The following is a 13457-nucleotide window of genomic DNA, read 5'->3' as shown; positions in this document are numbered from 1 at the left end:
GAATTCATGAAACATCCAATAATTGTTTTAGAGATAGAAAATGTTGCTGCTAGCATATGCTACAATTGACTTGTTGCAGTTCCTTTGCATTATAAGGTTGAAAACTATCTATGGATGATGCATGGAGAGACAAATAGTTTGAAGGATATCAGCATAGACAGACCCTGAGAGCAAGAATAAAGGCCAACCCTTGTCTGTGCTTCAGTAAGGGGATCTGTGGTCACATACCTGTTTTCCCACATAAGTTGTTAAAGGTCCTTGAAAATGGGTAGCTCATAGCAAGCATTGGTGTCACCAGGATCAGGGAGGATGACTGAAAGAGAGAAAATTGCTTTTTGTCAAAAGAACTTTTTCTGTAGCCCCATTTTAGGGAGAAAATAATAATGAAAAAAGGGTTCCAATAAACTTTGTTTCAGTAGTATGAGCAAACAATCCACAGAAGGCAAAGCTAGATGTTTGTGAGGTATCAAGTTCATACATTTGCATGTTTATGGTGGTGATGAAGGAGATCAACTCTAAAAGAAACTACAGGGCACAAAGTGCTTGTCTCTAACTCTTGGCCGGGGGGATGGCTTAGGCTCCAGAGTCCGTCCTAACAGGCAGTATGAGATCCTGTTCTCTTTTTTGTGCCAATATGGCCATTAAGATTTATGTGAATGGGGATTGCTCTTGACAGCCAACCGCCTGAGATAATCCGAGGCAAATTTAACTTGACACGCTAGAGGGCATTGGAACACAACTCTGCAGTCCAGATGCCAAGGAAGGAGGGAACTTTTTGCTGCTAAAATGAAGTTTCTTTTTTGATTATGGAATTGTTTGAGAATTTAATGGGATTCCTCCAAAGATGTATTTTTAAAAGGTATGAAAAACACATATTTTTCTTTTCAGTCCTTCGTCATCAGTTAGTTGTACTTTGGTGAGGGAAATTAGGCAGTGTTGTGTATTGTCACCTATATCACAAAGTGGTGGAGATAGAAGATAAATGAATCACATATAAAAAGCTTAATCAACGACTTTAATGTTGCTTTATTTTCTCATTCTCAGACCTCAACAGGTTGGAGAAATGGAATGACAGGAATCTTATGAAGTTCAGAAAAGGGAAGTGCAAAGTCCTCCTGTCCCTGAGGAGGAATAAATGCAATGCTAGGACATACTCGAGGCTGTCTGACTAGGACAGGGTAAAGACAGAGCCAGACTTTTCTCCTTGGTGACCAGTGGAAGCACAAGAGGCTTTGAGAACAAATAGAAATACAGGAAATCCCACTTAAGATGAAACTTTTTCACTGTGAGGGTGGTCAAACACAGGAAAAGGGTGCACATAGAGATTGTGATGTCTCCTTCCTTGGAGCTACTCAAACCCAACTGGACACAGGTCTGAGCTCTAGCTGACCATGCTCTGATGGGAATGTGGTGCAAGAAGATCTCTGAGGGGACTTTCCAATTTCAGAAATTCCTGTGGGAACTGGAGTGATTTGATCCAATGCTGCTCTTCTGAACTGACTGTTCGACCTTAATGGATTCCTTAATTCCTTTGAGCCTGTGCTCTCATCTTCTCAATTATCCTTGCTTTTAAGTCGACTTCCTAGTTCTTTAGCAATACCTGTACACGCTCTTCTGAATGAACCCTGTTCAGATACCAATATAAAATCAAGCTTTATTGTCATGTAAGGATGATGCCAGCACCATTGGCAGCTCAAGAAGAGGGGCAGGTGGGTGTTGGAATTAGATGATCTTGAAGGTCCCTTTCAACCCAAACCACTCTAAGTTTATTACATATCCTGGCATTTTTTTGGCAAGGTGTTAAAAATGCAGAAGTGTAAGTTGAAACAATAATGCCCCAAGAAGTCCCCATTGCATTTCTCTCAGATTGTGAATAAATAATAGTACCAAAAAAGTTATATGTTTTCTAACTAAAAGTTTCAGTTACATTTTCTAGTTTCTTTCTTGTGGAGTTTAGAGCAAATGTCCACTAACCACCTTCTCATTTTTTACCAATTATAGTGAAAATAATGAACTTTGAAAAAGGTGATATAATCATATTTAAGTTGTTAGTGTCGTCTCTGACTTGGTCTAATAAATAATCCAGAATTTAAAGTGCACTGAACAATGTTATACTACTCAGCAGTAACTGAAATAGTAAGAAATACATTCTTAGGTCAAGGTTCTAACCTTTGATTGCTGTGAACTCCATTTGGATGATGAATTCCTCTTCAACAGGGCTTCTTGTATCTATTTGTTAAAAAAATTAGTCAATCAGTAAATACAGAAATTCTGCTCAGATTCCAACAGTATTTTGACATAATGTAAGAAATAGTTGGAATCCTTACCTTCTTATCCCAGAGAGTCCCAGACACCAAAATGAATAATCCCTAGGAGACAGATAATTACATGCATTTTGATGACACCAATCTTTAATTGCAGTATCTCATAAGTGTCTCCAGCATTGTCCATGGTACTATTTAAACTTTTAACTCTTTGATAGAGGGAATCTCTCTAACTGCATGTCATATAGTGGACTGCTCATTTGGCAGTTCCCCATGCCTAGTCTATTTAAATTCTGTGTTGATCTGGTCTACAAACTGACACAGATAGTTTGGTAGCACTAAATGTATTTGCAAGAAGGAATGTTTGTGTATGGAAGACGTCCTACCTATGCTCTCCAGGCAAACTAGTAGGTTCCAAGAAAAATCCAGTGAGTTTGGTGTGAAGAACACAGTTTTGATGCCATTCTGAACAATGGCAAATCTTAAGAATTCTCTTTAAAGAGAGAGTACACATAACTATTTTGTCCTTAAGAAATCTCCTTGTATTGGCATCCTACTGGCCACCTAAATACAACACAAAAGTCATACTGAAAACTCTCAATCGTGTATTTTTGTCAGTTCTTCTCTTTATCATTAGTACTTCTCAGCTGATCTTTGTGACTTTCTTGTGGTTTCTACTGGATCTCACAAAAGCATAACAGGATGCCTCCAGTTGCATTATAAATGGAAACAGGAATGCTCAAGTTTGCCCACCTGAACATAACAGGGCTGTTTTCCTGGTCTTCAGGAGTGAAGCTGATCCCAAAACTACTGGCAAAGTAGGGAGTTATCTTTAGGTCAGCTTTATCTATACGACATCTCTGCTAAGGAAGCTGAGAATATCAAATACTGCTGAATTCCTGGAATGGCTTTGCCAAAGAGCCCTTTTGGAATAAGGATGTGTAAGGCAAATTTAAGCTTTTCCCTTCTGTTCTTATGCTCTGCCAAGCACAGCACAGCAATAGTGTCTCTATGTTAAATCATGAGAGAGGAAACAAAAATATGTGCAACTCACCTGAAAAGCATTGAGCACACTAAAGAGGATGTGGAAAGCTCGATTACTGTTTTTGATGGCAGTGGCAAGGCCGAAACCCCAGGTGAGGCCTAACAGTGGTGTCAGGATGGCCACACTTTTGCCAATCTGAAACAGATACTTCCTCTCCTGCCCACTTGACCTATCCCCAATAGTTGGCCTCAATATTTTTATTATAACAACTGCGGCAATGAACAAGTTGGTGGCCACGATGATCAAGGCAGGTATGATGAAAGCCAGGAGAGCTTTGCTGTCCGTCCAGTTGAGCCAGCAGACATCATTTCTGATGTAACTTTTTTTTGGCAGGGTGACAGCGATGGTGGTGACTGCAATGACAAAGGGGCACACGTATCCCACGCAGAATGCCACTGCCTTCTGAGTGGTCTTACTCGTGTTGTGCAAGATGAACACCAGTCTGTAGAAAAGGATGAGACCCAGGCTCAGCATCCAGAACAAGACACACAGGTAGAAAAAATGGATGAAGAAAGCGGCCATGATACAGATGTCTCTGCTCATCTGCTGCTTTTGATCAGTGATGGAGGCAGTGACAATGAACCAAACATCAGCAATCAGCAGGGATGTAGCAATGTTGAGAATACAGACGTGGCGCATGTAGGAGGTTGTGTTGTTTGTCACGTACTTCCAGACCAAGGATTCAATTATGATGCAGACCATCAAGCTCACGATTGAAATGGCCAGGCCAATGTAGGAAATATAATCTTCAAAGGTTAGATCGGAGGGGGATCCATCAGGTGACATCAGGATGGAGAATGATGTCAAGTGATTGCAGGAGCAAATGACGTAATCTTCTGACTCTGTGGGTGTGCAGCCATGATTATCCCAGTTCCCCCTTTGGTTGTTGAGTGTGAAGTTCCAAAAAACACACCTGGGCATTTTCAGAGACGAGTTTTTCTTCGCAAATGTCATATTAACTTCAAACTTCTGGCTTCTGCTGCTGCTCAAAGTTGTTGTTATCAATAAACCGTTCACATATTCAGACGTATCCCGTGGCAAAATATGTCCAAGTTTTGAGTACATCACACTGACAATGGTTGAATTTCGGGTTAGAGTCTGGATTTCAGTTTCACTAATGAGCACGCTGACTGTGAGGTTTTCTGAACTGCTGAATTCCTTGTTATAATCTGTGTTGTTATTTTCCTTGACGACTATCCCTTGGAGCTGAATGGTGTTGGCAGAGACAGAAGGAATGGTGTTATTAACTGGTTGGAGGTTCTGGGAAAAATTTTCTACTGACTGCAGTAACAAAGAACTTTGTCGTGTCTTCTCTTTATTCATGTCTTCCCAAACTTTAGTTGTGGAATTATCAACAATTAAGTCCACTGTGGATAGGAAATTCTGGAACAACAACAGAATAATATAGTTATTGAAATCCCACACAATTAATTTTTGTTTCTGATGGTAATTTATGTGTGGTCCTAGAAGTGCCTTATGGAAAAGCCCAGCATTTTCTTATTTTGCTCAGTCCATGAAGTCTTCAGTTGTTAACCCTCTGCATACTCTGTTTGCAAGTTAAGGTTTCCAAAAGCAGAGCTGTGTGACTATTTTTTAATATATTATTTGGTATTTTTACATCTCCAGCCTTCTTTCCTTTCTTTCTTGTCTTTGATTTCTTGGTGTTTCATGTAGGGCTCTCTATCTACAAGTCATCAAGCCTTTTTGCACTTTTCTGTTCAGAAGAGCAGTGATTTTCCTCTGGACCTCACAATCAAAGTTCCCAATTATTTCTAAGGTTTCTTTTGTTATTCATTCGTTGTTACATCCAACTTATTTTCCTTGCTTGATCATGGTTCCTGGAATTTACTCTCTCTATTCCTATTTCAACCTTTTTTTCTACACCTACTTATACTCATGGAATCATAGAATGATTTTGACATTTAAAGGTCATCCAGTCCAACCTCCCTTCCAGGGGGCAGGGACATCCAGCTTGATCTTGGACATTTCCAGGGTGTGGTGCATCCACAGCTTCTCTGGTAAATCTACTGCAGTGCCTTACTGCCCTCACAGCAAACAGTTTATTCCTAATACATAATCTAATCCTGCCATCTTTCAGTTTAACCATATTTCCTTGTCCTGTCACTACAGGCCCTGATAAAAAGTCTTCTTACAAATCCCCTTTAAGTATTGAAAATCTGCACTAAGTTCTTCCCTGAGCCTTCTCTTCTCAAGGTTGGACAACCCCAACTCTCTCAGCCTGTCCTCATAGGAGACCTGCTCCATCCCTCTGACCATTTCTGTGACCCTCCTGTGGACCCACTCCAGCATGTCCACTTCCTTCTTGCCCTGGGGAATCCAGAAGCAGATGGAATGCTCGAGGTTGGGATCTCACCAGAGCAGAACAGAGGGACAGAATCACCTCCCTTGACCTGCTGGTCACACTCCTTGTTAAGCAGCAGGACATGTTTGGGTGTCTGGGCTTCAAGAGCATGTTGCTGGCCCATGTCTAATTTTTTATCCATCATCCTTTGTCCTTTCCTGTCTTAGAATGCTGGAGATATCCATCTTTTCCTAGAATATTTCTAGTTGTTAAGCTTACAGCTGCTTCTCTTTCATGCATAGACTTCTTATTATCATTTTGAATTTTCATAAACTCCTCTGTATCTTTGCTGTCACTTCATCTCATTCCCTTAACACTTTACTGATTTTGATCCTAAGCAAGTGTGAAACTTCTTCAGGGAGAACATCACCCCCTGTGACAAAAGGGGTCAAAGGGCTTGGTAGGTGTAGATAAGACTTCAAATAAAACCTTACCTGCATAGTTTGCTCCTCTGCCTCTGCTGGGATAGAGGAGACCATATCCAGGATGGTAACAATTGCACCTATGTTTGCTGAGGAATTGTTTATTGTGGTTAGCTCCTTTTTTGTCTGTTCCTTAAGGTGTGCAAGGTAGGAGGGTAGTTGTGCTTTTGCCTCGGGGCTGTTGACCAAGGACTGGAACAGAAGATAACAGCAGATCACATGTATGAAATTCTCTAACCTCACTGAGAGAAAAGTGATTCTGGATGGTTTGTGGGTGGGAATAGCACTGTGAGATGATACCAAGGCTGAAAATCAAGGCCTGGCACCCATCTGTCAAGTGCAGTGACCAAGGGTATGGGCGCTGTAGGAAGGGCCAGGGGATGAGGCTGGGCAGTGGCCTGGAGTTGTTCCTATTGTTGTTCCCACACTGTTGCTGTGCTCTGTAACTCGCTCTGGGCTTGTGCCTGAGCACAGTTCAGGGAACGCTCCAGGCCAGCAACTGCTCCTTATGGATGCCATGGACAAGGTCACCTTGCCTGGTAGACAGAGCGTTCATGTGTATGGACATTATGGACATTATCCCTGCAGTGCCTCAGGCCTCTGGGCTCTTTTGCTGGCTGCTCTAAGTAGAGCCAAACATTCTTCATATCTTTTAAAAGAAACTTTTAAATGCTTCATTTATTTTAGATTGTGATAAGGAAAAATCATGCAATCAACATATTTGCTCTTTCTCCCCACCCAGCTCCCAACCTCCACCAACCCACGAGGGTTACCTCAGCACTACTCAGCAGGTCATTTACTGGCACAGACAGACAGTCATTCCTTACAACCTTCCATGACCCGTGGCTGCACTTGTAAGTCACATTGCCTCGAGTAAAACCTTTTGCATTTTTTACATCAGAGCATGGCTTTATTAATGTGGCTCCTTCTGTTCCAATGCCCAAGCTGTCTGAGCAGGAAATTTTCTTCTCTGTACAGAGAGGAGAAGAGATAGAAAATAAGAAACAGGTAGATGAATGAATTGTCCTCGCAAAACTTGTGATCTGCTCAAAGATCTTGAAATTAGGATTTCAGCTTACTGTCTTCATTAATTATGAACTTTCAGGATGTATATGTCTCACATTCGTAATTTTTATGAATCAGGAAATTAAAAACGAAATCTAATAAAGCTCTAATTTTTGAGTACTGAATCAAATCAACAAACCAACACTCAAAGACTTAGATTTATCTGTTAGATTACAGGGTTAGACAGAGCTGGAGTGGGATTATATTGACCATTAAGCAAACAATAATTCATCCAAACTTTATTCTGTTAAGGTACTCAATACTGCTGTAGCACTAACAGGAAATTCATTAAGACCTTGATAGTGAGGCCTCAACACCTTTTTGATGAACAGTGAGCTTTGCTAATTGTCTTTGATTGGCTTAGTCATATCAGTAAGTATCTGCTGATTAAAGTGATTAAAGTAATTAAAGTGTCTGCATATTTATTGCCTAAGAGAGTGAAATCTGGCAGGTACAGTGATTCAACTGTAGGTACCACTGCTGTGAAAAAAAGGAAATTTCTGCATCAGGGGAATGTCCAATACTTCTTCCTGTCCAATTTAGAATAAAAGAGCTGAAATATCCAAAGCTGACTGGAAGCTGCCCTGGTCTCTGCAGCACCTCATAGAGGTTGCCTTTCTTGTCTTCAAAGTGGAAATGCTCTCCCACAGGCTGCCCTCCTGAGCCAGATGAGGCACCACAGTCTGATCCTTGTTAAATTGTTGGTGCAAGCTGGGGGCTGCATGACCACATTTCAACGCAGGGGATGAAGCTTGGTGGTGCAGCCTGCAGTAGTGACTAAACTGTCACTGCTTTGGAACATACTGGGACCACTCAAGTACAGCAAAGACAATGCATTTTGTAATTTTATTTTTTTGAATGACATTCAAACCGATGTTTTCCTCTGTGTATAAAAATTTCCCATCAGAAAAGGAGACAAAAGTTCTTGGATAACAAAAAGCTGTTCCTGTTAGATGTCACTGGTGATGAATTTGTGGCACCTGATTTAACAAAGATACTGGGATGTCCTATATACAGCTATAAAGAGTAACTTGTTTCCTTACCAGGTATCAACTGCAGTCTTATACGTTCACTGTCAACGCCCGCTCCGATGTGGTTGATAAACTTGCAATATGCCATGAACTCTTTATCTTCGTTACATTCTTTTTGCGTGTGATTGTACATGTAGCAAATCAAATTGTCTTTTTCCTTTTTCTCTGTATGGATAGATGAAGACAAGTTAACACAGATTTGGGGTAAGTCAACTAAAACCAGCAGAAAGCATTGGCAAAACTTTATTTTCTGTGGGTACTAGAAAAAAAACAACTTTGCTTTGTGAAAAAACTCTGTATGCTGATCTCTGTCTTACTCCCTCTGTAATAAATCTGCATGCTGCTGCATGATCAATTCCTTTTCATTTACTGCTGTGTGAGCAAATCCTCCCCAAACCCTCTTAATTGTCCAGTAACTGAAATTTACTTTGAAAATAATTTTTGAGAATACTCGTCCTGTGGAGGGAGCAGAAAACATTCCCAAAGCAGAAAACCTCTCTGTGCCCCTGGAACAGACCCCATGGAAGACGATACCTTAAAGATAAGAAACTGCTTGCTTAGTGACAAATACCAAAAGGCATTCAACCCCCTTGGTAGAGCCCTGTGTTATCTTCCTGTAATATTAGTGGTTCATTTTCCTTTTGTATCTACAGGCTAGTTTTGAATCTAAAGTCCTTCGTGGATTGGTTAGCATTTAGAACTCCCTTAGTAATTGGTGCAAAATGTAAGACCCCCAAAACATATAAAGGACCCTTTAGAAACCCCAGCCGTTGAATATGCTAGACTGGATACCTTCACAGAATAAACTATGGAATTGTGCCTCTCTTCCTACCCGGATCTCTTCACTCTGCTGGCTTGGGGGCATGCTGCAAGCCAGATTCTATCCGGGCAAGGCTTGGAAAAGTCTCCTGTGGCTGAGGACTGCTGGGGCAGCTGGGGGTCTCATGGAGACCCCCAACCCACCAGTGACATCGTCCTGCCTTTACCACTGCCTTTACCTTTGTTTCATTTAGGCTGGGATACTGTTTCGCTGTTCTTCTATGGTTCTTTTGAACTCAGGGTCTGTGACACACTCCCAACTGCTTTTCAGAATGACTGTGCCTGAAGGTGAGAATCCAGCTGCAGTCTCTTCCAACAACATCCTTGCCTTTTTCTTAGCTACTGAAAGCCTCCTCAGTCTCCACCTGCTTTACTCCTCAGCCTGTTGTTTTTGCACTCCTGTATGTTTCCTGAGTTATCTTTGGTAGATAGTATTTGCTTTTTTTTTTTTTTCAAATTAACTGTTTTGTAACTCACTTGAAAAATTCTAGTATATAAAAAAGAACTCACCTGAAAACTTACAGCATATAAAAACATGTCAGGGAAATTGCAGAATTGCCCTAAATTTGAAGACATAGAAGCATAGGCTTTTGTATTGTTAAAGATGTGTCCCCTGTATCCTTGAAGAAAATTGAGTAGTTTTTTGAATTGCATTCTTAATGGATTACTCAACATTTTTCATTAATTAATAGATTTTCTTAAGTAACGTTTTCTCAATTCTCATTTTAAAAAGTGGCAGAATGGAAGATACAAGCAAATAAAAGGAGTTCAGTGATTTCCAATCTGAAGAAGGGTCAGGATGCTCACTTCTCCCTGCCTGGCAAGTCAAACCAAACATTGAGTTTACCTATTATATTACGTATTTATCACTATAGCAGTGACTTCAGTTCAGTATTAATCCCATCCATGTTCCCCAGGCACGCTCACCATCCTAAAAAGAGTCCATTTCCCTTTTTTTGCACCCTTAGAAGTGCTCCTGGGTTGTAATGAAAGTAGTAAGTATGACTTGTTTACACAGATCTAACTGAAAACAAGAAACCCAGAGACTAGGTTGTGACACAGAGTGAAACTAATTATTCTGCAAGTGTATTGTGTCTTACCAACTTGAAATTCATTTTGTTGAACCCAAAATGTAACGCTGTAGTTTTTCATGGTCTCTGCACGTATGCAGCACTGGAGGGCACGTGGCACTTGGCACTGTATTGATGTTACAATGGGGTCTATCAGGATGTTCTGCTTCAGGGGCAAGGAAATCACCTCGATGGTCACATTGGCAGAACTGTCCAGGTTTTTCTGGGAGAATGTGCAGATGTAGGTGCCTAAAAGAAGTGATACAAAACCATGTCTCAGTTGACAGAAGAAGTTTTGCATGGTCATGAATGCTAAACAAGTACAGTGCTGTTGGCAACATCAAGCCTTGCTGTCCTCCAACACATATAGTTTTAACTGTGGGGGCTTTTTATTTACTGTGGCCAGGCTGCACAGTGATTTGCAGGGCTAGGGATGTTGTAAATTATCTTTTGCAGAGATTTCATTGCCTTTGTAGCCCATGAGACCGTATTCACTCACCTCCCCAGTCCTGTGAGGCAGACTTCACTGTGAGCACAGACGTGGCTGGGAAAATGTAATTTTTGATGCACATAACACAGTCTACTGTTTTTGTGTAACTTCCAGACTGGATTTTCCAACTGATGCTGTCATAATTGCTCACATCACTTTCACATGTTACATTGAACTCGTATCCCTCAGAAACTCTTGTGCTTGTTGAAGATATTATTACGTGGGCTGAGACAACAAAGGACAAAAGTCACATTAGTGAGAGTTACTTCTAATTGTTTTCTTGCAAATTCTTGTGTGCCACAGAGGCCATCTCTGCATTAAAGAGCTGTTGTTCTGTCACAAGTCCCTGCCCTCACCTTTCCGCAGGTACGTGATTCTGATGCTCCGAGCGCGCCTGGCTCCGTGTCCAGTCTCCAGCTCACACGTGTATGTGGTCACTGCACCTGACATCTCAGCTGGGCACAGGGACTCGTTGATGCTGAGCTGGTATTCAGTGCAGTTTCCATTCAATATGGATACTCCTAGAGAGAAATAAGCATTGTTTGAAGGGCTATGGATGTCCAAAAATACCTCTGGAAAACACAAGCAATTACTCCAGCTATGGAAACCCTCGTGGGTTTGTATGTAATTGACATCATGGCGCTTTTAATTCATTATTGCTGAAGTTCAGTCACATCTTTTACTCTGGCAACACTCACAGAATGGCAGCACTCAGCTCTGTGCTGAGATTCCTCCTACCAAAACCAATCGGAATGCAACAGCACTGCTTGGAAATCTCAGGGTCCACCAAAATGAAGAGTATTCTGGTTAAGCCTAACCTCATTATCTGTGATATTTAGGGTGAGTAAAGGTAAGTAAAACAGGAGTAAACACTGCAGATTTTAATGTTGTCTAATTTTGAAATAAAAATATGGAGGCACTTGACAGGCATTCAACTTAAAATCTGAAGAGTGCTGGTTTAGCTGTGAGCACTAAAGTTGTCCCACACTCCAGCTGACAGCACAACTGACATGAGAGCAGAGCAGAGTTCCTGGGGAAGCCTGGCCATAGGGAATTGGGGTAAAAGAGCCCACTGCAGTAGGCCTGGATCCCCTCTCCCTGCAAGCACTGCTGCATTCTGTCCTCTGTAGAAGTGACTGCGTGCATGAGTTTTGAAGATTTTTTCTCATTTTACTGTCCTGCTTTCTGCTAAGTTTCATTTATGGCCAATAGTTAACAATCAACAGTTACATCATGCTCATAAAATATTAAGAGGGCAATAGACTGTTTAGCACAAGGGATCATAGACATTTATGAGCATTTCTGTTCATGTTACTTTGTAGGTCTTTATAGCACATTTACCTGGTGCCTTATTTACTCTTTATATTGGAAAGCCTTATGAGATGCCTCTGATTCAGTTGGTATGTGATGTGTCACACCTACAGGTGGAGAGGCAAACAAATATTTACCTGTACTGCAGCTGTTTCACAGCGCAGCACGTGCACCAACCGACTGCCAAATCTCAGTATATGGTACATGAAAGACCTTTGTACCCTAAGAGTGATCCCAGAGATAGCAGAACAGACTGATGCATTCATCCTTGCTCTCAAAATCAGACCATGCAGAAATAAGCTTTTTGGAAGAAGCTGGTATGCTGCTGGTCCAGGCATTGCAGGACGGCAATGTTTAAGGCATCAGTGTATGGGGATGCCTGAAACCCCACTGGCACCTGCACAGCACATACAGAGTCTATCCCTCCCCCTGCTACCCACACCTTTGGAGCATACCCTGTATCCATCCTAGGACTTTGGGACAGCCACTTAGGAGGAGACCTTTGAGTGCCCTCATAGTGCATTTGAGCAATGAACAAACCTAGCAGGTGAAAGACAACCTTTTGTTAATCTTACCTGTAATGTTGATTGTTCCATTGACTTTCCAGGAAACCTTAAGAGATGTCAAGTGTCTGTCAATGCAACAGGACAACAGAGGACCCTTTGCTTGCACTTCAGGACTGTTACATGTGACATCGATGTCCTCGAAGTTTGGAGTGACTTGTAGCGGAAAGATAGATATTGTTTCTGTGGCGTTGTGTATCTCTGTGTGATATGGACTGCTCATTATGAACACACAACTATAGGAACCTGTGAAGTATAAATAACAGTTTTTGCTGAGTTTGCCTCTGTTTTGGAATTAGGAGCTGCTTCCACATCTGGTTTTCATATGTCCCTGCTCCGCAGTGGCTCTGCTACTTGCTGATCAATATGTACCCTCAGGTCACCTGCAGAATGCTTTCTACAGACTCCTGGTGCCAAATGCATCTAGATTAGAACTCACTGTTGATGGGTACTTGAGGCCAGTGTTCTCAGACCGAAATACTTCAAATCTGACTAAGTAGGTGCTTTTGGGATCTGTATATTGCCTATAGTCCTTCTGGGAGCAGCATGTCATGGTAAAAAGATTCCTACACAGAATGAGTGACAGAGAGGTGCCCAGGGTAGACTCCACCAGAACTGGCCTCAGTGGAGGCTCTTAAGCTGCTCAGAAGACATTGCCAAGCAGAGCAGAGTTGGAAGAGACCTACCAGGATCATTGAGCTCAACTCTTGGCCCTGCACAGGACCCTCCAAGAGTCACACCATGCCCCTGGGAGCATTGTTCAAACACTTCTTGAACTCTCAGGCTTTCCTTTTTTTCTTTTTTCTCCCCCCTCATATGGTTTCCCCTTCAGGCCCTTCACTATCCTTGTGGTCTCCTTTGGACTCTCTCCAATAGCTTGATGCCTTTTTGGTATTTTGGTGGCCAAATCTGCCCCCAGGACTTGAAGTGAGGCCTCCCCAGCCCAGAGCAGAGCAGGACAATCCCCTCCCTTACACAGCTGGTGATGCTGTGCCTGTTGCACCCCAGGACAGGG

General features: G+C 41.9%; 1 protein-coding gene across 2 annotated transcripts in view; it reads right to left on the bottom strand.

The window, feature by feature from the left end:
• The window catches only part of ADGRF5 (adhesion G protein-coupled receptor F5), a 41495-nt gene that overhangs the window by 1573 nt on the left and 26465 nt on the right, over positions 1–13457 (bottom strand). For both annotated transcript variants that reach the window (XM_014872945.2, XM_088162501.1), the window contains exons 11-21: positions 12455–12688; positions 10925–11089; positions 10578–10793; positions 10109–10327; positions 8202–8354; positions 6867–7063; positions 6106–6285; positions 3319–4692; positions 2328–2369; positions 2170–2229; positions 229–313 (exon numbers count right to left, since the gene is read on the bottom strand). In XM_014872945.2, the coding sequence (XP_014728431.2) occupies positions 229–313; positions 2170–2229; positions 2328–2369; positions 3319–4692; positions 6106–6285; positions 6867–7063; positions 8202–8354; positions 10109–10327; positions 10578–10793; positions 10925–11089; positions 12455–12688 (2925 nt within the window). The remainder of the gene's footprint in view (positions 1–228; positions 314–2169; positions 2230–2327; positions 2370–3318; positions 4693–6105; positions 6286–6866; positions 7064–8201; positions 8355–10108; positions 10328–10577; positions 10794–10924; positions 11090–12454; positions 12689–13457) is intronic.

This window comes from Sturnus vulgaris, chromosome 3 (genome assembly GCF_052056855.1).
Source record: "Sturnus vulgaris isolate bStuVul1 chromosome 3, bStuVul1.hap1, whole genome shotgun sequence".
Taxonomy (NCBI): domain Eukaryota; kingdom Metazoa; phylum Chordata; class Aves; order Passeriformes; family Sturnidae; genus Sturnus; species Sturnus vulgaris.
This window is presented reverse-complemented; position numbering and strand designations above follow the sequence as displayed.